The sequence below is a fragment of the Zootoca vivipara genome, chromosome 16 (assembly GCF_965207765.1).
Source record: "Zootoca vivipara chromosome 16, rZooViv2.hap1.1, whole genome shotgun sequence".
Classification (NCBI taxonomy): domain Eukaryota; kingdom Metazoa; phylum Chordata; class Lepidosauria; order Squamata; family Lacertidae; genus Zootoca; species Zootoca vivipara.
Window position 1 is genome coordinate 32,446,344 of NC_142599.1, and position 27,674 is coordinate 32,474,017.

A 27,674-nucleotide genomic window follows, 5' to 3' on the forward strand; every position below is an offset into this window, starting at 1 on the left:
TCCTTCAAGTGGCTTGTCCACATGCTCATCAACAGCTGGAACTGATCCAAAATAACCTGACTAAAAGCTCTGGACATTTCCTCAGGACTCGCTCTGTGATATCCAATGCCACGTGAATCTGAGCAATTGTATGCTTCTAGCGTCCTGCAAATTTGTCACAGTAAGCTCCAATGGTGCCACATCATCACTTTTTTCTATCCAGATGTTACAAACCCACTAATCACTCAAAAAGACACTGTTGAACAGATACTAGATATTGCAATGGTAGCAGAAAATTACATCTTCTTCACTGCTGCTGCTGCCACCAAAAATGTGCTGTCATCTGTGTCCAGGCAGATTCACATCAGGATTTATGCCACTTGTACTCCAGTTGTCCACCTTCCTGTTTGTGTATTTTACTCTTGTCACCATTCTAAAGAGAAACCAGAGCTTCAACCAAGTGTCAGTCATGTCAACTGGAAAAATGTCCCAGAGCATTCAGAAAGCCTTTGTTTAAGTCTAGGCAGACCAAGTCAATGGGTCTCCCAGCTGTTACAGTGTGCCACTGTCAGTCCAAGTCTTATCAGAGAATGATCCATCCATGACAATTGGCTTACTAGAAGCCCCCCTCCCCCAATCAATCAATGGATTCACACCAGCCTGTTCCATGGCAAAATCTAGGTCAAGAGTATGTCCATTTGCATGTGTTGGGGCCATATTACTTCTTCTGAGCTTTAAAACATGAAAGGTCTCTCCTATAATTTAAAACCATAGAGTATTTTGGGGGGCAATTTTAAACATACACACATTACAAGCATTTAAAAGCCATTATACTCAAGTTTGTCATCTAGCTTTACATGCTTTTTACACATCTAAACATTATTGATTTCTACAACTAATATTCGCAGAATAATGCAACCAATTATGCAATAATTGTAACTACTTCCTCCAGACATTTTGCTTGCAGCTATGTTTCTAAGCCACTTTATGATAACCAGACTACTCTTGTCTTTCACAGAGCATTTCAAACAAAGCTAAAACATACGGAAGGCTGCCAACAATCTAATGCTGAGTTGAGATTTTTTTCTAATAGTACAAAATTATAAATTTATCTAGTGCCAACACTGTAAAAAGCTCTTTAAGAAAATATAAGCAAAATACAATTCCCCGTCCCAAGGAGTTTACAATTTACATTAATTATAACAGAAGGGGAAAGAAAAAAAGGCTGCAAACTCCTACATCTCCTACCATAGTTAGGAGATTGTGAACATGATGGCTGCAACAGGCCTGTGTAGCTAAATTGAAGCACTTTCAACGTCCTTTTTATGTACCGTAAATCAAAAGCAGAGAGAGTTGCATGTGCTTAACTCCACTACTAAAATCAATTTCATAATTTGTATTCCCATATAGAAAAATACCCTGAGTGCCATTAGCAATGCCAGTGCTGAAATAATGCAAAAAAATCACTTTCTTCATAAAAACAAGTACAGTGGCACCTCTACTCAAGGATAAGACAAATTTGAAAAACCACCATCACAAAACAAACTCTGAAATGAAAGGCTTCCCCCTGTCCCTAACAACATGAAGAGTTGTAACACACAACTGGGCATTCATTTGTCCTTTTGAAATAGTTGATGCCTAACACAGCAGGCTCTAAGAAACAAGTCTGAGGACACTGGACACCGTTTCTTCAAAAGCTTTGCTTTGTATGGCCTATCAGGGGTCAGCAACCTTTTTCAGCCATGGGCCAGTCCTCCATCCCTCAGACCTTGTGGGGGGCTGGACTATATTTTTGGGGTGGGGGGGAATGAACGAATTCCTATGCCCCACAAATAACCCAGAGATGCATTTTAAATAAAAGCACACATTCTACTCATGTAAAAACACGCTGATTCCTGGACTGTCTGCAGGCCGGATTGAGAAGGTGAATGGGCCTGGGCCTTAGGTTGCCTACCCCTGCCTATACAGTGCATTCACCATGATGCATTCACTCTCCCAGTTCCCCTCTGCTCCAATATTAATCAGGAGATCAAAAACTGGGAAATTTATATATGGTATTTTCTATGTGATTTTTGCTACCTCCTTCATAAATAGTTACTTTGGTATTTTAAATATTCAACTATCACACAAAAGTAAGTAATGTTGCTCTGTTTTCTCCTCCTGGTTACTCCCCACTCCATTAGTACTACAGTACTCTGTCACACTAGGCGTGACATTTTAATTCCCAGTTCACAATGAGGCAACAGACAACTTACTTTCTCATGTTCTAAAAACCAACATTTCCAAAGTCAAACACAACTTCCACATTAAACAGCTACCAACAAGGTCATTTCAAGGACTTCTCTTCCCTTGCATTCCAAGCTATGACAAAGCCAATTAGCCACACTAAGCCAAGCCAAAACATGTCCTGAGTCAGCAACAGGGCAATTCACAGATCAGGGTAGTGAACAGAAGGTCTGTTCAGACTTGCATGTTCCTGCATCAGAAGAAAACCCTGTGTCTCAATATCTTTTGACTGCTGACAACCATGGAAAATAGAGCAGGCAGAGGAGAAGTTCAGAATACTCTTTTTCTGAAAGTGCAGATTTTCCACCACTACCCCATATACAAATAGTCAGTAGCGGTGACTGGTTTGATAACCTAACCTAACAAGCTTAATATTTTCAAAAGTCATGCTGTATATAAGAAGGCAAATAAGTACAGCTTTTAAAGAGACTCTCATTCTTTGTACTACACATATGAAAGATCCTGAAGTCATCTCCATGGATTCTTAGATCTATTAATGTGGGTGTAGAAAACACCAACAGGAGTTAAGCTGCCACAAATTAAAGGTTAATAGTAACTATTATTTAAGTTAATTTAAATATGAGAATTGTAAACTATCTCAGTGCCTCACAGACCTTCCCCCTTGTAGTATCCAAAAAACAATTTTAACATTGTGTATTGGCTTAAGTCACACGCTGTTAGACTTAAGTTGCCATCAACCTGTCTCTTAATAAAATATTGTTCCAGATCCACATGAACTATCTATAACAGACCTCAATATCTAGCTCACTTTTGCCCCAAAGTAGAGAACTTTCAAAACCACACATTAGCCACTCTCCCAAGAATGAAATCTTACTATCTAAACTGCAATGTACCAAAAGGAGAGAACACAGGAGTACCAGGTATGTCTCTCAACCTCAAAAATTAACTAGATGGGCAGCTGGTTTCTTCATCACATGCTGTAGGGGAAGGCACATACAGACTGTGGCTCTGTAGATGAGAGCCCAGTTTGCAGAGCTACCGTATTTTTCCGTGTATTAAACGAGGTTTTTTGACTCAAAAAACATGTCAAAAATCATGCTCCTCCACCAGGTGGAGCTGGTTGACAGGCACACTACCACCCCCATGCCACTGCAGGAGGAGAGAGTTTCCCACACCGCGTGGAGTGGAAGCTGCACACAGCCAGCCAGCTGGTGCCTGCAGTGGCTGGGGGGGAATGGCTGTCCACTTGGCCAACCCCCAGCAAAGGCCCTGCTGGGGTGATGGCATGCATGCAATTCCCCCTAAAAGAGCTCGACAACTTTGGAGCATCTCCCCTCATTTTCTTTAAATTTACTCTCCAAAAATAGGGGGCTTCTTATACATGGGGGCGTCTTACACATGGAAAAATATGTATATGCTGCTTGATAAAGTCCTGCTTTGGCTCTCCTAACAGAATGCACTGTTGTCAGTGCACTAGAAACTGGGTTTAAATTTGTGCTCAACCACTACTAAGCTCACAGGGTGGACCTTGGGCCAGACACACACACACACACACACACACACACACACACACACAGCATGACCTGCAAAGATAAAATAAGATCATCACAAAAATACACACACAACTGGAGCCAAGGCAGTCTCTCAGATGTGGCATTACATCGACGCAGGGGAGTTTAAGCAACTTAATTTAAGCTACCACCTGTTTCTTGTTTACATAAACTCTTCATTATTCTCCCTCTGCATAGGATCTGTACAGAGTCAAGTAACCTGCTCTTAATAATTAGAACTGATACAAGTCAGCAGGATTCCATTAGCATCGAAATAGCATGTGGCCATTTTAGAAAACAAATCACATTTCATTCAGCCAACAGTAGCTCTTTTTAAGTGTTGAGGGTAAATGGAAGAAAGCCAGAATCAAATACACACTAGCACAAAAATTATGACAATTGAAACTAATTTCTTAACAATGAACACAGAACCCTTTTCATACTAGTTCTTATTTGAAAAAAAAATCTATTTTCTGAAACATTAAGTGTGGGTATGTATCAAAGAGAACTGCATCATTTTAGAAGGAAAGTCAAGAGTCTTGGTCTCAGCAGCTGCATACAGAAGTTAAAACAACCATGTTACAACAGCTTGAATGACAGTGATTTAGTAGTTTGGCATGTATACCCCACCAGCTTTGACACCTAAAAGGCAGAAAGCCTGGTCAGTCCTTTTTGTACCCAGTATAGAGAACAATACTCTTCATACACACACCTGCCCTACTCTCACCTCCATTCCAGGTAGAAATTCATGCTCCTTTCTATCCCGTTATCTAATTCTGTAGATACCGGTAGCTGTATAAAAATTACTTTTTACCCAAGGAGAGGCATGGACACACCAGGACAAAAGCCTCTCTTCATCTCTCACTAGAGGCTTATAAAGTGACATTCAACCAAGTCCAAACCACACAGAGAGAGTTTACCCATTGTAGAAATGCAGACACTTCATCTGGGACACAGAAGCTCCCATTTTCAGCTGTTCGAGCCATATTCCCAAGGTCCCCATTTGTTTAAGTTTCAGACCTGCTGATCAACCATCCTCTTGTGAAGCTCTTGAGGAAAATGCTGCTTTGACTCTTTTGTACACCACTTCACACACCAATAGCAAAAGGCCAATGATAAAATGCATGATTAAGCATTAGCAGTTTCTGCATGATTACTACACACCTCATATGCTGACTACCAGGAAGAAACTGAATGGCCTATGACTTCAGCAACCTCAAGAGTTCATTCCTTCACTACAGCTGCACAAAATATATAAGCTAACCAAGAACAGTGAAGCACTCTGCACTTAAAGATCTGTACTATGTTCACTGGGAAGGGCCAGAGGGACATTTAATAAGCAAATACTTCCACTTCAGGAAAAATGAGCTATCTAATACTTGTCACCTGTGTCAAATCTTTATACTGTGGTCACCATAGTGAGAATTAATCTCATGTTGGCGATAGTTTGGGGTCTACTTCCAGGTAAGCCTTAGTATTGTCAAGCAGCTGCTTTCAGTTACACAAAATATCTTAAGGAATCTCTTGACCACAGTCAATGCCTCACCACTGAATCCTGAACCAACACATTGCAGTACTGCCTAGGTTTAGCCTAACAATCTCCACTGGTCCCTATGATTTCCCAGATCAGTTTAATATTTTAATCTGAAGGAAACCAATGCATTTCAATCCTGTGTGTTCCTGTCTATACTCCAGGCCTTGCTCTACTCCATGCCACCATCCCTTGCCTAGGGGGATCTCCTACTCTAGGCAGGATCTTCAATCATACCATTACTGTATAACAAAAAATACTTGCCCACACATGCTTATGCTTTTTATTTGTGGCATAAAGGAAAGAGCTAACCTTTGAAAAATGTTTGCTTGCGTGGTTAACTGCAGAAGATTCTCATTGGGGGACTAATTAATTTTTTTTTTTACAAACCTACCACATCCTCACAGAAATTAAAATATATGCTTTATTTCAATACCCTCACAGCTTTGAGGCCAGGTTCCATAGCACTCCCAAGAACAAACGCTGCATAATCACTTCTTTTTGAAATTCTTATTTCATGACCCTAATGAGGAAACACACATAAAGTAGTAATCATTGTATTAAACTTCTTTGACCATATACATGCAGACCCAGCAGTAAATAATCCTTCACACAATACCATTTCACCCATCAGCCTATTGTGTTTGTGGATTTACAAAATCAACACATGTTGTGTTGACTCAGCTTATGATGCACAGAAAGACAGCAAAGCTCTGTAAGTAAACTCAGGTAGAATTCTTCATGCTGTTTCTTGTAGACTACCTCAAAAATAGCTAATGGTTCCTTACAATTTCATCATCCAGGGTGAGTTGAGGCATGTTTTTAGGATCATTGGCCAACAGCAAGGATAAAAAAATAACCACCAGAAAAAATTAATTTAGAGCAGTGCTCACCAAACCACAGCTCATTTTTTAAAAGACAAAATAAAACAATTTTGAAAGCTAGGGTTTTTTCACATGCCTAAAATCTCAGGAGCCCATTTCTGCAGAGTCATTCTTGCCATCTAGTAATAAACTTCATAAAATGTTTTAGTAATTGCAGTTTCATAAGTAGTACATTAAGGTTGGCTGGAGAGCTGCTGCATCATTTATTCATTGCCAGATAGTTCTTCAATAGTGCATGGCCTCACCATTATACAAACAAGAAAAATTGCAAGGTGGAAACATGAAATATGACAGCCAAGAAATTGTAACAGGAAATGTTAGGTAGAACAGCACTCAGGAGGTTCTGCTTGGCCAAGAAGTGGATGAGCTCGATACTGTTTTCATGCCTGCCAGGATAGCAAGTTGGAAACTGTTCCTTGTTCTAATTTGGTTGTTTCTCACCACACTTCTAGCCTCACCATTATTATTGCTACGTGGCTCTTTTGGTTTCCAGTGTGTTTAGGACAAATATCTGAAGTGAGAAGTCTGCTTCAAGCTCCGCATGATCAAGGTTCCAAACCACGTGGGGAGCTGTACACAAGTACAGCTGACTTCCCATTACATATACTTGCCCTGGGAAGTCAGAAGAAGCTGCATGTAAAAATGGAGTCAGGGCAAAAGGCATGGCCCTACAGCCCCTTTGTACACTCCTAGATCCTTTTCAGATCCTTTAAAGAGCACTCATCCAATTTAGCCAGTATAGTACAGAAAATCCAGCTTCTGAATTACTCATTTTCATTGCACTTTCTTAAAAACTTCCTTAAAAACATCTATGCATGAACTAGAGACCCAAATGAAGTCAGTTGGACTCTGCCATTTGGAAGATGCCTGTGATCGATCCACTGCCCTAAAGGACATTATCTGATTATGGTTATAAACAAGCTTGCATGACTGGAGTCCTTTATCTGAAATACCACAATAATAAAAAACATCTCGAACGTGGCAAAAATATTTGATGCCAGGCAGTGGGACAAATTGCCAAGGGCACTTCCAGATAACAGCTCTGCAGAGATCCAAAGCGGAGCGCTCTCTCTCGACACCCATCTATCAGTGATATTTAAGGATAATTAAATCAATTCTGCCCCAGTGCTCAAGCTAGATGAGTCACAGATGATCCCTCCCAACCCAAAGGGTTCTAGTGGTTGAAAATAAGCTGTTGTAACAAGCACAGTGGACTGCAGATGCAGCATAGTCAATCTACTGTACTGTACCAGCTTGTAACTAAACAGCAGCAATTGTTGCAAAAAATTCAATAGACAGTGCAACCCAATGTCTAAATTACCGTACATATACTTGAGCAGATGTTGTTTGTCTACCAGCACCTTCCTTTTTAATTTTAATAACTGCATAGCTATATTTAAGTGTGGTATTTTCCAGTTTTATATTGGTATCATGGCAGAAATGTATGTTTCAAGCATCTTTTTTATCTTTAAAAATAAGGAAAAGACTCTACATGCAAAATTATATATGCAAAGCCCTGCAGGAATTCTGGGGCCCCCCAATAAGGAAAAAAATACAGTTTTAAAATTATAACAAAGTCACTTCTGCTTTAGTGTCTCTTCAAGCAACATGAGAATGCTGTAACAGATTAAATTGTGCTTAATGTCATTATACAATCTAGTTCTATAACACTGGTTAACTAAGAGCAAAATCCCAAACTCCACTGGAATGCTTTACAAAAAAATCTACAGTTCAGTCCCCATGGTTCAAAAGGCAAGTTTAATCAAAAGGGTATGAAATTACTATCTCCATCGCACTTTGAGCAACTGCACACTTATTGTCTCTACATCAGGGGTCGGCAACATGGCACCTGAAGGTGCATATGTGCTTACAGAGGTCTTTAATAGTATCCACAGGATAATAGTATCCACCTCTTCTGCCCCTCCCCCACTGAAATTAGTACATTGAAAGCAGCATTCTGTTGAACCCAACACAATAGATTGCGATGTGAGCTTGGTTACAGTACATGTGTGGTATACATCAAAGTTTGTCAAGTTTGCAAATGTGCCTATGGACCATAGCTGCCAAGTCTCCCATTTTTCGCGGGAAACCCCCGGATTTTGATCCGTTTCCCGCTGTTATCCTGAATAGGAAAAAATTCCGGAAATCCCCTGGATTTCTTACCTGCCAGGGAGGCTCCATTTTGTGTGCCGCTCTGCCCATGCCTGGGCACCGGAAATCGGGCAGCGCCGGCACCAGAGGTTGCTTCTACGCATGTCCAGACATACATAGAAGAGACTTCCAGTGCCGCTCTGCCAATGTCTGGGCACCATAAATTGGGCAGCACCGGCACCCGAAGTTGCTTCTGTGCATGCCCAGACGCATGTCCAGACGCTGCTGGTCCTGCAATTTCAGCGGGAGACTTGGCAGCTATGCCATGGACCAAAAGGGGTAGTAAACCCTGCCATATATGATTAAAACATAGCTAAAATGGCCAAAATCAAGTGCACCCCACTTACTCATATTAACTCCATGTGATATGTTTGTTTCTGGGAGCAACAAGTGGATACAAATGCACTTTCAATGATGAAAGCCAAAACCACACCAAACAAAGGCAAACTAACTTGCAGCACCATTATAGCCTTCATGTTGAAACTACCCACAGAAAGGATTATCAGTGAAATCTTGCTTTGTATGAAGGCAAAAAGTCCAGATTCAGAGATATTACAGTATAAAACAAAATCAACTAAGCCACCAACTTCAGAACAACAAAACAGCAACATATAACAGTAGTGCACGGCAATGCACGGCAATATCTGCCACTCTCAATATATTAACTAAACAGTGTACATACTTGTTTTAATTAAGTTTTTTTGTAATGTCTTGGAATTGGAACCATTTGATGAAGGGTGGACTATAAATACAAATAATAAAATAAATAGCTGCAAAACTCTTTGTGCTATGGTAATGAATAGAATCAGCTGAAATCTAGCAACAATTTCCCTAGAAATGCACATAGTGGGTGTACTCCTAAAGAATCTCAATACAGTCATACCTCAGTTTAAGTACGCTTTGGTTTGAGTACAGTACTTTCAGTTTAAGTACTCCACGGACCCGTCTGGAACGGATTAATCCACTTTCCATTTTTTTCAATGGGAAACTTCGCTTCAGGTTAAGTACACTTCAGGTTAAGTACAGACTTCCATAACCAATTGTGTACTTAAACCAAGGTACCACTGTATACGCAAGAGCAGCAATCAATATAAAGCAGAACAGTTTCATTTTCAGTATCTGCCTCTTCAAAAATGGAATGGGGGAAGTCTGGTATACTAGGGTTACAATTTAAATAACCCTATTACAGCAATCTATTTTCACTCTACATCACAACCAAAGTGGGATTTTGGAAATGCAAACCTTCAAATCAACTGCTGTTAATTAATATTTTCCTTCCACAACATCCATCTCATTATTATGTTTTTGCGATATCACTGGGCTAAGCAGTTCTGACCAGGTATTTCTGCCAGAGCAGCTTAAAGTCATTTGGGAGTATTTTGCCAGCCAAAACAAATCCCTGTCGTTTTTGGCCCTATCAGTGCTATGCCAACATGATGTTATTTGAGTCTTCTTTTGTTCACATTAACAGAAAATGTCAGAATAAGCACAATGTGATCCTAATCACAACATTTGCTAATATTCCAGAAACTACACATGGTAATTGAAGTATAGCCGACCATGTCAAAAAGTCTAAACTGGTGATGCCCAGAATGTCAGATCTTTTGAGAAGATGACTTATCTTAATATACCAGAGTATTCAGACATGATGGGTCCGGTGAACTCATGCTGCCTTATTCTCCAATATCTTTACATTCTTTCCTTTCACGTTTTTGGAGAGCCTTAAACACCACTATAGTTACTTGAGCTTGTTATCTTATTTAACTGTGGAACATTATTTGTTTTTAACTTCTGGGTGAAAATAAATATTCTTTGACCTTGAGCCACCTTTACTTCATTTCTATGTTGCTACTTCCTAATAATAGGCTTTCGGGGAAACAACAAGAAGCACTTGAGCAGGGCCGTCTCAAGCATGTCGGGCGCCTGGGCGCAGTGGTGCAGAGATCGCTCCGGTGCCCCTGACCTGGTGGGCGGGCGCGGCTTTGCTGCACGCGCCCCCCTGCCGGCCTGGTGCCCCGTGCCACCCAGCCTACCCCTAGAGCTGGCCCTGCACTTGAGTGAACTATAGAAATGTGAACTATTTTTCTAGCTCTGAAAAGCTTCCTTTGTGTTTTTAAATACATGAACCATTTTTGTATTGTAATCTATGCACACCTAAAAAATAAATTATAACATGACATTTAAGACTGTGCACCTTAATCCTCGCTGACAAATCACCTTAGATTCAAAAAGAGCAGCCTGTAAAAAATTGTTTAGGCTGTACTTCTAGTTTAAATAGATATTCAAATTAAACTGGATCTAATCTATTCAAATTCACTACCAGCTACCATTCATCTTCATACTTTCATTAATCCTGCAGAGCATTTTTAAATACCGAGGCTAAACTGTAAGTTCAACTTGCTTTGAGAAATTTATAATTTAGCAAACCCCAAAATAAGACCTGTTAATATAGAAGGCACTGATTTTTTCAGTGGTTGCATGTAATGCTAGTCCATGTGTGAGTGTAAGAAATTTCCACCCATGCAACGGAAGTTCACCTTCCTCTCCTCCCTTCAGGTTCTCCATATGCCCTCAAAAAATGCTCCAGAGAGTTATGAATGCACTGGAGCCAATTTGCAGGGCTTGCCAGGGGGAATGTGAAGTCCTGCTTGATTCCTCCCCATAAATTTAAATCTCAAGGTTTAGAAATTTTACTCACAATGTCTGTGTTTGACAGACAAGGTATCTTTATCAATATCCAAATTCTTTTATAACAAATACTTAACCTGCTAGAAAAAAAATTATACCCTTCCTTGCCCAAATATTTGTTTTGCCCAACACAGATCACATAATTACTTTTTGTGATTAAACAGGAGACTACTTTAGTTCATGTATTATACTTGCATTCAATACTACAGCTATGAATGTGAAGCTACAAAGTGAAGAAACCTCTCTAGAAGGCTTTCCAACATACAGTATCAGAAAAAAAGGATACACAATGGCTCTTTTTACCTGTGCATTAATTTTGCCTTCCACAATTTAGAATGGAGATGAATAACTGTCTAGTGGTCACTCTCCCAAAGACAATTTTTTATTGGCAATGGTACTAAATTATAAAGGGACGTGGGTGGCGCTGTGGTCTAAACCACAGAGCCTAGGGCATGCCAATCGGAAGGTCGGCAGTTTGAATCCCTGCGACAGGGGTGAGCTCCCGTTGTTCGGTCTCAGCTCCTGCCCACCTACCGGTAGTAGTTCAAAAGCATGTCAAGTACAAGTAGATAAATAGGTACCACTCTGGCGGGAAGGTAAGCGATGTTTCCATGCGCTGCTCTGGTTTGCCAGAAGTGGCTTAGTCATGCTGATCACATGATTCGGAAGCTGTCTGCGGACAAATGCCAGCTCCCTTGGCCAGTAAAGCATAGCTACCAAGTTTTCCCTTTTCTCACGAGGAAGCCTATTCAGCATAAGGGAATTTCCCTTAAAAAAAGGGATAACTTGGCAGCTATGGTAAAGCAAGATGAGTGTGCAACCCCAGAGTCGTCCATGACTGGACCTAATGGTCAGGGGTCCCTTTACCTTTACCTTTTACTAAATTATCTCAAGGGAAGTAAAGTTTTTGGGGAGGTCCTCCATTTTATCCTCACAAGCACTGAGCCAAGGTCACCAAGCCTGCAGGGCTAAAAGAAGCAGAAGTGGTGACATGGGATGCCATTTTACATCCCACAATGCTGCATCGTGACAGCAGAGGTGGATATAGGGTAGGGTTATTGGTTCAGTTGCACAGTGCATGTGGAGCCTCAGGGACAGCACACAGATTGCCACAACTATGATAAAAAATGGAAGGTGAGAGTCAGGGGTGCTGAATTCTAGTGTCACACGGGGCACTACTGAAATGAGACCTCAAGGTCTATCTCTGGTAATAGTGTCGTTGTATTTTACTTTATAGTTCTGTGATATGACTGCTGCCCTGTGCTACCATTTTGTGAGTGGTTCTGCCTCTGTGCCCCCATTTCAGTGGGGGGGGGGGGTTATAACTTTTGAGAAATCCTGTATATCCACGTAACTCAGCAATTCTTACTGCCAGATGGCTCCACCTTAGAACTTGATCTCCCATGAGGCATTAAAACATGCATGGCAATAAACATTTCTAGGCCTAAGCAGGCATGTCCAGCAGGTTGATCACAGTGTGCTCCTGGTCGATCTTCGGGCCCTTAGTGATATTCACCCCCCAAAAAAGCTCAACAGCTCTGGCTTCCTAAAAAAAGCTCAACAACAACTCTGCTCCATCCTCCAATGACAATGGGTAGATCACTGCCTTTTTTATATACAGTACTGTGAGTAGATCGCTATCTCTTGGGAGTTGGATGTGCCTGTTATAGAGCATTTTGATATTTAACATGAAGGTTTTGCTTTGAGTCTACTAATGCTACTGCAATGCAAACGTTCCTGTAAACATAGCCTAGTATTAGTTGGTGAAGAGAGCATCCATTAATGAATTTTCCAACAAAAAGCCATTGCTTTCCCAAGATGTCTGTAGTTTGGTTAATTACGCGTAGGCCAAAAACTGCTCAGAGTTTGAGAGCGGCACAAGAGCTCTTTTCTTTTCATCTAAAATGAAAACAATTAATAGATCCAATTTACAATGTCAGGCCTATCCATGCCTATGTTTAACTTCAAACACTAATGTTCCCTGAACAGAGGTCAAATAAAAACTGAGTCACCAGAAAGCATTGTTGAGGATTAATTGTTCATTTTGAAGATTAGATACAATATCAGAAAAGCCACTGGCCTCAGTTTAATTAATTGTTATCCAGCAAAGTCTATCCACAGCAAAGAATTCAGAAGAGATCCAAGGCAAATGAGACACAAAATGATGGGATGAAAATAGGATTCAAGGGATATAAAAAAATTAGTAACTATAGTCGCATAAACACAGAATTTTGACAACAGTTGTATATATATTAAATGGTATATTTATTGCTGGATCAGAGGTGGCTAACCTGCATTAAACCCACTTTTAGTTACCTCTAGAATAAAATCTTAATTCACAAACCATGTGAACTCTGAAGGGCCCAGCTCAAAACACTTAACATTCATATATTTCCATTTACCTCAGAGGGACCACACCAATGTAAATTGCTGGTCATTACTCTAAGCCTGAGGCCTACGCAACCTGTTTCAGAATAAGATTAACTGAACCCAATAGGCCTTATTTTTATATTTTAAATAATTTTTATTAAAGATTTCTTAACTTACAAAAAATAAGGGACCCAGGTGGCGCTGTGGGTTAAACCACAGAGTCTAGGGCTTGCTGATCAGAAGGTCGGCGGTTCGAATCCCTGCAACGGGGTGAGCTCCTGTTGCTTGGTCCCAGCTCCTGCCCACCTAGCAGTTTGAAAGCACATCAAAGTGCAAGTAGATAAATAGGGACCGCTCTGGCGGGAAGGTAAACGGCGTTTCCGTGCACTGCTCTGGTTCGCCAGAAGCAGCTTTGTCATGCTGCCCACATGACCCGGAAGCTGTCTGTGGACAAACGCTGGCTCCCTCGGCCTATAGAGCAAGATGAGTGCCGCAACCCCAGAGTTGGACACAACTGGACCTGATGGTCAGGGGCCCCATTACCTTTAACTTACAAAAATATGTGCATTGTCTATTTTTTCAACTTGTTTTTTTCTACAGATCCATTTCATTTTTGGGGAGACATTAGTGTTTAGGCTTGCCATACATCAGGAAAATTCCTGACATGTCCTGGCTTTGAGGTATAAAAATAGCATGGGGAAGGGGGAGAGAAAACCTGAATGGATGCCAATGCGATGGAAACAGCAGCAGAAAAAACTCCAAAAGCTGAAAATTACAATTTTAGGGGAGGTTTTCCCAAAAAAGCACAACAATTTTGGTGGGTTTCTGAAACAAAACCAAACCAAACCAAACCCTCAGCAACATACTGTTTGAAATATGGCAACCCTATTAGTGTCCATGCAGTATAAGGTTGGGAAGGAAAGAGGGGAGAAGAGGAGAAGGGTGGGGATGGTGTATGGCAGGGTCCCCAAACTAAGGCCGGGGGCCGGATGCGGCCCAATCGCCTTCTCAATCCGGCCCGCGGACAGTCCAGGAATCACCATGTTTTTACATGAGTAGAATGTGTCCTCTCATTTAAAATGCATCTCTGGGTTATTTGTGGAGCCTGCCTGGTGTTTTTACATGAGTAGAATGTGTGTTTTTATTTAAAATGCATCTCTGGGTTATTTGTGGGGCATGGGAATTCGTTCATTCCCCCCCCCCAAAAAATATATAGTCCGGGCCCCCACAAGGTCTGAGGGACAGTGGACCGGCCCCCTGCTGAAAAAGTTTGCTGACCCCTGGTGTATGGGGTGGGGTGGGTGGCAATGCTTCAATTCTTTTACTTAGTGTATGTGTGGGGTTTTGTGTCAGGATCACTTGTGTGGGTTCTCTTTTTTTCCGCTTGCTATATTTCTTTGGTGACAATAGGCCTTAATCTGAGTAAACATGTGCAGGATTGAGGTGCCAAGAATAGGCCTTGTTTTTCCTTGATTCAAAACACTTCCAGAACAGATTAATTGGCACAACAATACCGGTAAAGTTCCTATCACTAAGCTAACAACAGACAAGGTCATTCAGGAGAGCAATAAGTTACTACAATAATATTGAAACACACTGAAGAAAAGCGTTACTGTTAGGAACTGAACAAGTGAGAAAATTAAACTAATGGAACCAAACTTCTAAGCCAATTTGCTTATTTCTTAATGCAACTTTGAACTTTCACAACTTCTGCCAGAAAACATTTATGAAATAGGACTGCAAGCTTTAAAAATCAGCAGACTTTAACTGATAATCAACAGGGTTCATTTTAATCAGAAAAAATAAACAATTTAATTGTATTAATAAAAGCAATGGATGAACCAAAATATAAGGGCAAGTTTGTTTATTTTTTTTTGAAGCTATTTTAAGCCTTCTGTGTTTTTGTTAGGGGAATCAAAATATTCAAATTCTCATGTACTTCACTATCAAAGAATAAAAGTAAAGTTTTTCTTAATACACATTTAAATTTGGTCAAAATGTAGGTGGATTAATCAACTAAAAATTAACTAGACACCCATCTTATTATAAAAGCTTTCTAATAATCACAAAATCAGCAACTGAAATAGCACCTGGCAAAAGTTATATGAGTTGCCATATTTCTTATCCAACCCACTGACAACTGACAACTATTTTATAGATGATTGGTTAGATCATAGACAGCTAACATATGCTCCTCCAGGTGTTACTGGACTCCAGCTCCCATCTGCTCCATCCGGCATGGCTAATTGTCAGGAATGCTGAGAATCGGAGTCCAACAACATCTGGAGGGCCATAGGTTCCCCATCCTGGGGTAGATGGCCATATGTTATATGGCAAATACATGTAATGCTTAACATGCTGTGAAGTGCACTGACCTTACTAAGAGTTTTCTTCATTCAGTGTGACAAAATCAAACAAACTATGTCACCTCCTTAACAAGAAAAATTGTTATGGAAGTAAAGTATTATAAGCATACCTTTGGGGTGTTAGGAAAAACTCACTCTGGTGGAAGTAAAAGCAACATTTAGTGTCAGTATTAAATGCTAGTTGTTCCACAAAGCACACAAAGATTCTGAGGGAACAACCCTAAATTCATCTATTACAAAATGTGCCTTGTATATGCCAAAAGGTCTTGAAGATAAATAATTAAATTCTAGGTTGTCCCAAGTCATGCCTCACATTCCACCCCAATAGTAAGTAAATTGCAAATCATGATCACTGAGGGAAGCCACCCAGCCACATACATAATGGACCAATTAACCATCAAAATTGCACATCATTTTTTTATTAAAAAAAACCCCTTCATTGTCACTGAGACCCATTCTAGACAACATTTAATTAGTACAATGAGAAAACAGCGATCCCCACAGAATGGTGGTCTGCCACATTTTGCTACCATAATTGCAACATGTCAAGGAGAGAAGCTCCAGGAATTTTTTCCAGGGAGAAAAACCAAATCCCAACCTGAAATGGCCTAATGTTAAATCAGTATCAAGCATAACTAAAGACTGCAACGATGTTTGGTTAAAGCAACTAAGCTAAGTATCTAAATTAAAAGGAACTGACCAAATCTATATTCCCTACTTTAGAAACCATCAAACACTTTGTTACAACTTTCTGTAGTACAGGGTCGGAAAAATTGGATTGCTAGGATGTTGTCTGTCAAAGACCTCATAATAATTTAGGCTATACTAATACTAGACAGTGAAACCTTTCAAGAATCTTAAAGGTTTTAAATTTTAAAAGGAGATTTAGATAACAGTGTGATTCAAATGCATGCATACTCTGAAGAAATGTTATCTCAACAGAAGGTTTCTAATATTACTCTAATGTAAAAGAGTCACAAAAACATGTAACTTGGATAAATTAAACTGCTCTGAGTTGTATTATGTACAGTGGTACCTCTGGTTAAGAACTTAATTCGTTCCGGAGGTCTGTTCTTAACCTGAAACTGTTCTTAACCTGAAGCACCACTTTAGCTAATGGGGCCTCCTGTTGCCACCGTGCCGCCGGAGCACGATTTCTGTTCTCATCCTGAAGCAAAGTTCTTAACCCGAGGTACTATTTCTGGTTAGCGGAGTTTGTAGCCTGAAGTGTTTGTAACCTGAAGCGTTTGTAACCCGAGGTACCACATACTATAAAAAGATGTTGAAGCTCTATTTACAAGTCAGTAAACTCAATGGAAACATTTAAGAAGTTACTTTTTGCTGAAAGGGAAAAATGTAGCTTTGGCAGAACTTGCCTTTCCACCTGCTACAGTTACTTTTCCACTAAGGAAATCAGCGGAGCCCTTCAGCAGGGAGGAAAACATGAGCACAGCAAATGCATATTTTATACCAAAAAATGTAATAGGGAGAACAAACAAAAACAAAAAAGGAAGTGTTGTCCAATTCTATTATCCTGGAACTACACAAAGAGGGGATTGATATATTGAGCTCATGTTCCAAATAACTTAGGCTGCAATTATCTAAACTTACCTGGGTGCACATCTGATGTAACTCAATGAGAGTTATTTCTGAGTAGGCATGCACAAGATTTTACTAGGCCTATTATGCTCAGTAAGACTTACTCCCAGATGAGCATACAGTATAATAACGACATGAGGTGTCAGACAAGTGGTTGGATTAATAACAACACAAATATATGTATTTGCCCTAGGCAAAGGATTCATTTCAGGCCATCTCAACTGTGTCAGATACTGCATGTCCAAATTCTTTTAACATGATGTTAAAATATCCCTATAAAAATGGCAAAGTATAAGAGTCAATCACTATTGACACCTCTGGAATGGGAAAGACAGTAACTTCCTCTGTGGCAGGAACTAAATTCCTGTATTAGTAAAGCATGCAACATGCTTTCCGGTGTCATGTAATTGAGCTCAAGAGCCATGTGAAATAGGTGGAGCTTATCAACTACTTTTGGCTGTTTCATAGATACATCAACCAGAAGCAATACAGAACATAGGAGGACCAATTTCTAGTACAACTGAGACACGGACAGTGATCACCCAAGAAAAAGAAAACCGCTCACACCTCTCCAGTAACCATCAGTCTCAGACCTACTGCTTTAAGACAGAGAATTGTGTTTTATTCAAAAAGTAAACATGGCAAGATATTGCACTGGAATGACTGTTATGACCCCTTGTGGCCTTAAACCATGGGACTTATTCAGAGCAGAAGCCTTTTTTTAAAAAACAAGAATACCATCTTACAGTAAGTGTACTTTTGATTACTGTAATCACAGGCAGATTCTTGAGTCATAACAAACACAGCTATCTCAGAAACAGGGTGAGGGAACTAAGCTGCATATGCAAAATAAACCCAAATCATTAGTTAGTCCACCCCTTCATCATAAACAGACAATAGACATGGATCACAAAGCCCATCTGGGGTAAATTCAGTACTCTGGACACTAATCAATCATTTTGAATACAACATTAAAAATCAGGGTACTGAAAGGTTTTTAATATCCCAAATTTCAGCAAAACAAATGATTGTTATAGGACTACAACTGGTTTTTTTTTAATATGGTGAGAAATAATTGTTAAAATATTGGACCTTTTGTTTTTGCATGCTGCATGAAAGGGGTTTGCTTTTTGCTGTATTTCAGTTCAAGTCTGGCTAGGATTATTCCCTACAGCTTTCAAAAAGCTATTTGAACTATGTACCGCATTTAAAAGGTCCTCCCCCAAATGGTGGCTGAGCAGAGAAACAAAACCATGAATTCAAACCAAGGGGATGAAGAAGAAAAAAAATACAGCAAATTAACATTCAGCTTTTGAAGCAAATTATTCAGCTATTGAGACAAATCCTTCAATTAAGCTTTGTCTAAAGATTAGCGATAGACCCATTATTGTTTGATTCTTGTTTAAGAGGTGGGTAGGAAAAATACTGCCCTTGAGTCAAGTCTCAGCTGTCACTAAATGCCACAACACAGCATCATAGATGTTAAAAACATGCTGTTATTATGCTTGTTAGCAGAAAAAATATTGGCCAAGTCTCATGTAGGTTCTGAACAGGGGATTAGCATTCCTGTAACAAGCATGGTGTCTGTTTGAGAGAAGAATAATCAGCCACCTGGGTTCTTCAAGATCAAACAGGTATAGGCAGACTAAAAATAAACTGTAATCAATCAGTGTGAGATAGTGGCTCATCTCCCAATAGACAAAAACTGCTGTTTCCCACTTATGCCATTTTTTTTGCCACCCAGACAGAACAGAGTGGCTAGCCTGCCTATCTTGGCTGTCCTCAGAACAGCAGCAGCTCAACACAAATAATAAATATCATTTAATGAAGAGAGGCAGGAGAGGAGTACTGTATGTCTTTGCTTTAAGCACAAGGAGGAAAATTGATCTTATAGTTTAGCCAGTTTCACTTCATGCAACTAAAAGGGGACTTATAGACAAAGTTATTACAAGGACATTAAACAATACAGGTCATTTCTGATAGAAGAAACTCAATTAGTGGAACAAGTGCTCATCAACACAGGTGAGGGAGACTTTCAGTAAGAACTTAAAACTTGTAATTCCAGAAGGCATTTCATAGTTTTTTAGTTCATCAGGTTTTATGTTTTAAATTCTGTGCACTACCCATAGTACAGTATATCCAGGTGAAGAAAATCAAGCTACAAATGCTGTAATAAAAGGCAGCCATACTCATGCAAAATGTTTCATTTGGGGTTATGTTGAGCCTATAACCTGCAGACAGCAAGCTTTCTCTCACGGGATAGCAAGGTGATTGGTCCATAACCAACCTAAGTAAACACTTCACTGCTGAAGTCCTGTGTACAGGGGTTGTTAGATACAAATGACAAGAATAAGGGAATGACCATGACAGCTATGTTGGACAGTGAAGTTCTTAAGGTTCCCTTATAGAACATTATAAAATAATTATAAGGATTATAAGACAACTCCACATATGGTAAGCTCTTACCTTGTTGCACAGTAAAAGTTTTGTTGTAGGACGGTGGCATTTTTGGCTACTGAAAGTGGTTTGATTTCTGGATGAAAATACAAGACTGCACAAAGACGTGCCTTGGGGAGGGGGACTGAATGGTCTTAACACTAAGAGAGCATTGGGTCATTTCACCTCTTCTACACTCCATAGGCATAGATGGAAAGATCCAGGAAAGCCACTTTTACTAATCCCGTCAATGAGGCAGTAAAGTGGCATGCGGAATGATTTCTAGAGGAGCTACTGTTGCATATATTTCAGCGAGAGCAGCTCAATGGAGTCAGAAAGGTTTGTTTTAATATCTTAGGTGGTTCTTTTCATATTTACCCGAGAAGCATTTATCAAGCAGAGTATATGGAGAGTTACCATTGTATCAATAAAGCATCTTTATCAGTGGTTGTTTTAGGAACCTCACTGGAAAGTAGCTGCCTTTATAAGATTTGGCAGATTTCATCTGAGGGTTTCTAAAAGAACAATCATCACAGGAAAAGGGCAGAAGTCCCAATCTCCCCCAAGGGAAAGTTTACTAACACCTAATGGAAAACCCCCACAGGAAGAACAGTGCTCTGTTTCACTTCAAAAGGCCAAGGTCATTTATTTGGCATAAATGAAGGCAAAGATGGGGTGGTGCAGCTTGCTTTCATAATAAGGAAATGATTTTGCTCATGCCTTGAAGCAGGGTGTGCATATGCAAATCAGAATATAGTATCTACATGAGTGAAGACCTTACTTTCACCTGGGAAATCATGTCAACTTTACCAAGTGAGTGGGCTGTGGATAATTTCCTTTTATTAGGCAGAACATCTTCCTACCGTACTGAGTCAAATTATGTTCTGGAAAAGGGATAGGTCCCCTTCTTTCCTAACAAAGAGGGGTGGGGTGTTAGTTGTCCTTTTGATGGGGAAAAATCTAAATCTTGAAGGATAAAAGGCAAGTTCTCCATTATGTGAGGAAGGTTGACTTGTCCTCTATTATACAGTATGTGGTATGGGGCACATATGTTTTAAAATGAGCTGTATGTATATGGATGACTGTTGGAGAAACAACTCCTCAACCTTGAAATTCCAACACCCACCCCTCACTCATATATATTTCTCTTAAATATCATTTAAATAACTGCTCCACTTTGAAAAACCTACATCCCCAGCACACAGAGGGGCAAGCCCCTCCCACATAAGCATTCTGACTTATAAAGGAAGAGAACATCCCTCATCCTTTACATTTGCTGGGGGAGGGTTCTGGTTAACAGAACCTCATTCACCTTTACATGGGTGGGGACAGATGTAGGTGTTTCAAGATGAAGGGGCTGGTTCTGTTTTATCTGTACACGTAGGAGTTAATTTATTCTGTTTTAGCCTTTTCCAGCTTTTCTACTTAAATATGCACTCAAATCAGGATACAAATGTTAAAAGTAATATCTACACCCACACACAGGATGACACCCCCTTCTTTATGCACAAGGAGGAAGATGGTAGCTAAAATATAACTCACTCTCTTTGAAGGCATGCAGGCATAGATGGAAGGGGGTACTAGTTCTCTGTAAAGGTCGAGGACCCCAACATACACATGTAAGAAAACTTTTAGGTGCAACTGCCCCCCCCCATTGAGAGGAACAAGCATCCTCTATGTACAGCCCCCCTCAATTTCCCACTCCCGCTTAAACATCAACCCACAGCTCCACATAAAGGCGAACCACTCTTTAACATTCAAGTGTGTGTGATTAAAAGAAACAATTTGCTATCATCCCCCCACACACTGTAAATATGGGGAACAGATAAATGACGTCTTAGGGTTAGGTTTCATCCTTTATTCCCCAAGGAGGAGGGACGTAAATACTTAAAATAGGGAGGCGCCTTTTCTCTGCGTGTTTTTTTCCCCTTTTCCCTTTTTGGCAGGCGATAGAGCAAGTAGGTCTTGGAGTGGGTGGGGTCGGGCTTGACTTCCACACCTGCGAAGGTAAACGCAGGGGAGATAACGGGGTGAGACGCGGTGGGAGGACGACATGGAGAAGAATATAAGAGGTTGGAGGGAAAGAAACCCTGCAGCCCAACAAAAGCAGATAAACGTGCTAAGCCTCCAGCTTGCCCACAAAGACGACTCCTCTTCCTCCGTGTGTCTGTGTGTCTTTATGTGTGTGTTGCTGCTGCTGCTGCTGCGACACGGCCTCTACTACTTACCCCTCAGGGAATCGGTTTATTAAATCCACATTTCTATGTCATTGAATTCATAAAATGTATACGGTGGCGGTACCAAAGAATGTAAAAGGAAGATAAGAGTCACTCTCTCTCTTCCCCCCCTCCCCACTTCCTCACCTGGGCACGCAGCTGGGCGAGCTCCGGTCCACCTCCCAGGTGGCGTAAAGGTTCATCTGAACCGGGCGCCCCCCTGCCGTCGCCACCGCCGTCGCGCCTGACCCGGGAGCCCCCGAGCCGCCTCCCCCCGGGGCCAGAGAGCCGCCTCCGGGGCCGAGAGCGGCCGGCTGAGACAACGAAGGCGCCGCCGCCGCCGGAGGAGCAGGAGGAGGCGGCAGCTGCTGCTGCTGCTGTAGCACCGCCGTCGGCGGCGGAGGCTGCCCTGAAACGCTCTGTGCAGCCGGGGACGCCGAAGAGGCTGAGGCGCTGGATGCCGGCTGGTGCAGCGAAGGCGTGAGCGAGCCCCGCTGGCCGCCGAGCGCCCCTCTCTCCGCCATGGCTGAGGAGGAAGACGACGACGACGACGACGACAACAACAAGAGTCTCCCTCAATCCCCGCTAGCGCCGCCGCCTCGCCTCAGCCGCCGCCTTCTTTCCCCTTCAGCGCGCGGCTAGGTTTGACTCCTGTTGCCCCTGCAGGCGCGCTCCCGAATAGGAGGAGGAGCAAGTGAGCGCGAGGCCGCTGGCGGAGGAGGAGCGCGTGCGCGAGAGGCAGCGAATTTGAGGAACGGTTGCTTGGGAAAAGGGCGGGGAGATTTGGAGGGGTGGCGGCGGCGGCGGCAGTTGCGGGCTCAAACCCAAATTAAAGGGGGCGCTCGCGCGCGGGGGAGGACAGCGATTGGGCGCCTTGACGGCTCTGCGCGCGCTGATTGGGTGGAGCGATCTAGCGCTCGCGCTCGCGCTTTTACAGTGTGTATTTCTCTCGCGCACGCCTTTTCCCCGCCCTCTTCTCTCTCTCTCTTTCTCTCAAATTCTTTTCTCCTCCAATCGACCCTCACTTCCTTCCCTTCACTCTTAACAAGACGTGCTCGATGCTTTCCTTAGGGGGAAAGCCCACGCTACACGTCCCTGTATTTACACGTTAAATTAGAAACGGGTGGGGGTGGAGGGAATCCGTATTGTGAAGGTGTATAGAGTATATACTGTTCTGTACTGTGTTATTTTTTACGACAAGGCTGTATATTGTCTCCCTGCTTATTTAACTTATATGCAGAATACATCATGTGAAAGGCTGGACTGGGTGAATACCAAACCGGAATTAAGATTGCCGGAAGAAATATCAACAACCTCAGATATGCTGATGACACAACCTTGATGGCAGAAAGTGAGGAGGAATTAAAGAACCTTTTAATGAGGGTGAAAGAGGAGAACGCAAAATATGGTCTGAAGCTCAACATCAAAAAAAAACAACAACCTAAGATAATGGCCACTGGTCCCATCACCTCCTGGCAAATAGAAGGGGAAGAAATGGAGGCAGCAAGAGATTTTACTTTCTTAGGTTCCATGATCACTGCAGATGGTGACAGCAGTCATGAAATTAAAAGACGCCTGCTTCTTGGGAGAAAAGCAATGACAAACCTAGACATCATCTTAAAAAGCAGACATCACCTTGCCGACAAAGGTCCGTATAGTTAAAGCTATGGTTTTCCCAGTAGTGATGTATGGAAGTGAAAGCTGTACCATAAAGAAGGCTGATCGCCGAAGAATTTATGCTTTTGAATTATGGTGCTGGAGGAGACTCTTTAGAGTCCCATGGACTGCAAGAAGATCAAACCTATCCATTCTGAAGGAAACCAGCCCTGAGTGCTCACTGGAAGGACAGATCCTGAAGCTGAGGCTCCAATACTTTGGCCACCTCATGAGAAGAGAAGAATCCGTGGAAAAGACCCTGATGTTGGGAAAGATGGAGGGCACTACGAGAAGGGGACGACAGAGGACAAGATGGTTGGACAGTGTTCCCAACATGAGTCTCACCAAACTGCGGGAGGCAGTGGAAGACAGGAGTTCCTGGCGTGCTCTGGTCCATGGGGTCACAAAGAGTCAGAAACGACTAAACAACAACAATTTAGAAGGCATTTATATACCCCTTAGCATTACAAAAAATATATATCTTAAAGCAGTGTACAGTATAACAACAACAACACTGAACCAAAACACAGCCAACAACCAGTAAAATAGTACAGTAACAAAAGAATAAAACAAATTCGGAAGATTCAAGGAGGTAAAACAGGGTCCAGCCTTGCAGGTCAGGGAAAGCGGGAGAGAGAGAGAGAGCAGTCTTCACAATATATCTGAAGCAACTTATCATTGCTGCTTCACCTATGGCAGAGAGGGAATTATTATTATTATTTATGTATTTATATGCTGCCCATCTGACTAGGTTGTCACAGCCACTCTGGAGGGCTCCCAACAAAAAATAGTAGGGAATGGCATACTGTATACAGTATTTCCCACTTTCTGCAAGAGCCTTCAAAGCCAATTATGACATTTATAAAGTACTGTACATAGACGGTGGCGGCGCAAGAAGAAAATGGGGGGACACAGAAGAGCCAAGTATATTTCTAGGTGGACAAGTTGTGTCCCACGTGTTAAGATCTCTGAGAGAAAAATAACAGTCTCTGTTGAGGTAGGAGCACCACAGTACTTAAGCCCACCACTTCCTAGTTTGGAAGATTGCTTGCCCTCTCTCCTCCTATGGTACCACCCAAGTGAAAGGAAAAGGGGCAACTTAAATGTAAATGCATAATTAGACATAAACACAGCATATATTTGACACTGGAAGGGGGAGCAATACAGTACTAATGGTGATTTTTTTTTCTCAGTCCAGTTAGTACTGTACCTGTCCTCAAGAGCGGGAAACAGTTAAAAACATAAACACATTGCTATTATGCAGTGCCTATAGCAGTGGTCCTCAACCCCCGGGCCACGGACCGGTACCGGTCTGTGGATCAATTGGTACCGGGCCGCCCAAGGAACATTTAAATACAATTAAATTAAAATTATTAAATCAAAACAATCTAAATAAAATATAAACAATCAACGTCCCCCTCAGCGGGCCGCGGTAAAATTATCAAACGTTGACTGGTCTGCAGCGATAAAAAGGTTGGGGAGCACTGGCCTATAGGACCAAGGTGGTTTCCAGCATCTTAAAGCCTCACAGATTTCTTATGGTATAATCCAGGGGTGGTGGACCTCAGTGCCAAATGTGGCCCTCTGAGCTTCTCTGCTTGGCCCTCAATACTCTCCCAAGATAATCCTGCCACAGCCCTGCTCTACACACATTTGCATCACTGGGAACGGGGAGAGAGAAATATGTGTGGCGGGTGTATAAATTTATGGCTTTTGTGTGTCTGGGAAAGTACCCTACTGTAAAAAGGGCCAAAGTCACACATGTTGCTGCATCCACTTTTGCTGCTTGCCCCAACCCACCCCTGGCATATGGTCCTCAAAACACCCATATGTGTCAAGAGCCTGTCCACCAAAAAGAGGATCCTGATTGGCCCAGGATTCCTCTTGCATGGTAGAACTATATATGCATGATGTATACAGATCAGATCGTGGAGGACAGATCGTGAAGCTGATGTATACAGATCAGATTGTATACAGGACAGATCGTGAAGCTGAGGCTCCAATACTTTGTCCACCTCATGAGAAGAGAAGAATCCTTGGAAAAGACCCTGATGTTGGGAAAGATTGAGGGCACTAGGAGAAGGGGACGACAGAGGACAAGATGGTTGGACAGTGTTCTCGAAGCTACGAACATGAGTTTGACCAAACTGCAGGAGGCAGTGCAAGACAGGAGTGCCTGGCGTGCTATGGTCCGTGGGGTCACGAAGAGTCGGACACGACTAAACAACAACAATACTGTAGTCATGTATAGCACAGATGGCACCAATGTGACTGCCAGGTGTCACCCGACCCCAACCTATTTGTCTACATGCTGCCAAGTACAGTCATAAGGAGTTTTGCAGTGTATTGTCATCAGTCTACCACTGATACACATAACACTATTTTTCAATTTCCTCCCCAGCAGTTGAGATGATAGGTGTACAGTATTCACTCATCATGTGCCTAGTCACAGTGATGGACTAAACGAGGACCAGTCAACTGAGGCTCAATTCAAACAAGATGCTGTTAATAGGTGGTTCCTCTGGTCGGATAAGTGGTGTACAGCCCTACCAGGTTCAACTGGTGGCCCAATTGCTCCTCTATCTGGACAGTAATTTGTGTTCTAGTAACCTCCAGATTAGATTACTGAGATGCATTATACATAGGGCTGCCTTTGTTGAAGAATGCAGCAGCAAGATTGCTGACAAAAATGAGGCAGTAGTGAGCATATAATGCTACTTCTGGCACAGCTGCAGTGGCTGCCGATACATTCCCAAACGCAATTCAAAGTGTTGGTTTTAACCTACGCAGTCCAGGAAGGCTCAGGAAATCAGTCTCAATTCAAAGCACCAGTGATTTACCTTTGAAGTCCTATACAGTATATGGTTTGCAGCCAAGATCTGTAAAGAACCACATGATCTTGCCTTCCCAATTAGGCCACCAACAGAAGCCTCACAGCTGAAAGAAGTGTGGTTATTTGGAACAGAAGCGTTTTTTGGCCTCCTTACTTGGAGAGGCCCACTGGGCCCTCTCCTTTCACCAGCATTCAGTTATTCAGCGTTCAGTGCAGAACATTCTGACTTTGATACCTTTTCAGTTTGTTATTAAGTTGTATTCAGGACAGAAAGGAGGGAGATAAATATGCATCTATGAATAATAAAAATTGCCCTTTTTAGATTTCATTTACCAAAAAGCAGAACAGAGATGAGGAACCCATTGCCCAGGGGCAAGGAGCCTTTTCCAGCCCACATATTCCCTTATGGGAGTCAGATACCAGTGGCAGGAGGGGCCAGACATAAAAATGGGTGGAGCAACAGATTTGATTTGATTTATTTCTATTCCGCTTTTCCAACACAAACTCAAAGCTTCAAATGTGAATCTTACCTTGGCACATTAGGTTAGATTCTACACACATTTATATACCCTCCTCTATACCATAGCTGCCAAGTCTCCCGCTGAAAAATGCGGGATCAGCAGCGGGGCGGCACTGGAAGTTGCTTCTACACGTCTGGGCATGTCCGGACATGCGTAGAAGCGACTTCCGGTGCCGCGCTACCCATGTATGGGCACCAGAAATTGGGCAGCGCCAGGACCCAAAATGGAGCCTCCCTGGCAGGTAGGAAATCCGGGGGAATCACAGGATTTTTTCCAATCCGGGCGGCCAGCGGGAAACGGTTTAAAATACGGGGGTTTCCCGCGAAAAACGGGAGACTTGGCAGCTAGTGGGTGTGGCCTGGGGAGAGTCCCAAGGACCAGCTAAAGTTGCATGGAGGGCCACATTTGGCCTCCAGGGCTAAGGTTCCTCATCCCTGCTGTAGCCCTCCAGATGTTGCAGGACTGCAATTTCCATCAGCCCTGACCACTGGCCATGCTGGCTGGGGCTGATGGGAGGTAGAATGCAACATCAGGAGGGCCCCAAAGGTCCCCCATCCCTGAAACAGCTGAATACTAGACAGTAGCAAAAACAGCCCCATGCCTGCATATTCAGCTTCTGGCAAAGCTTAAAGAATCACACTCACAAG

At 42.1% G+C, this 27,674-nt stretch overlaps 1 protein-coding gene across 4 annotated transcripts in view; it reads right to left on the minus strand.

Moving 5' to 3' along the window:
* The window catches only part of PACS1 (phosphofurin acidic cluster sorting protein 1), a 79,869-nt gene extending 57,167 nt beyond the window's left edge, over positions 1 to 22,702 (minus strand). For 2 of the 4 annotated variants that reach the window (XM_060269481.2, XM_035097679.3), the window contains exon 1: positions 22,165 to 22,669. In XM_060269481.2, the coding sequence (XP_060125464.1) occupies positions 22,165 to 22,541 (377 nt within the window). In that variant the 5' untranslated portion in view covers positions 22,542 to 22,669. Of the gene's footprint in view, positions 1 to 22,164 lie in introns of all 4 variants that reach the window. The other 2 variants (XM_035097680.3, XM_088660149.1) reach the window with 2 other exon arrangements.
* Between the last annotated feature and the right edge of the window lie 4,972 nt (positions 22,703 to 27,674).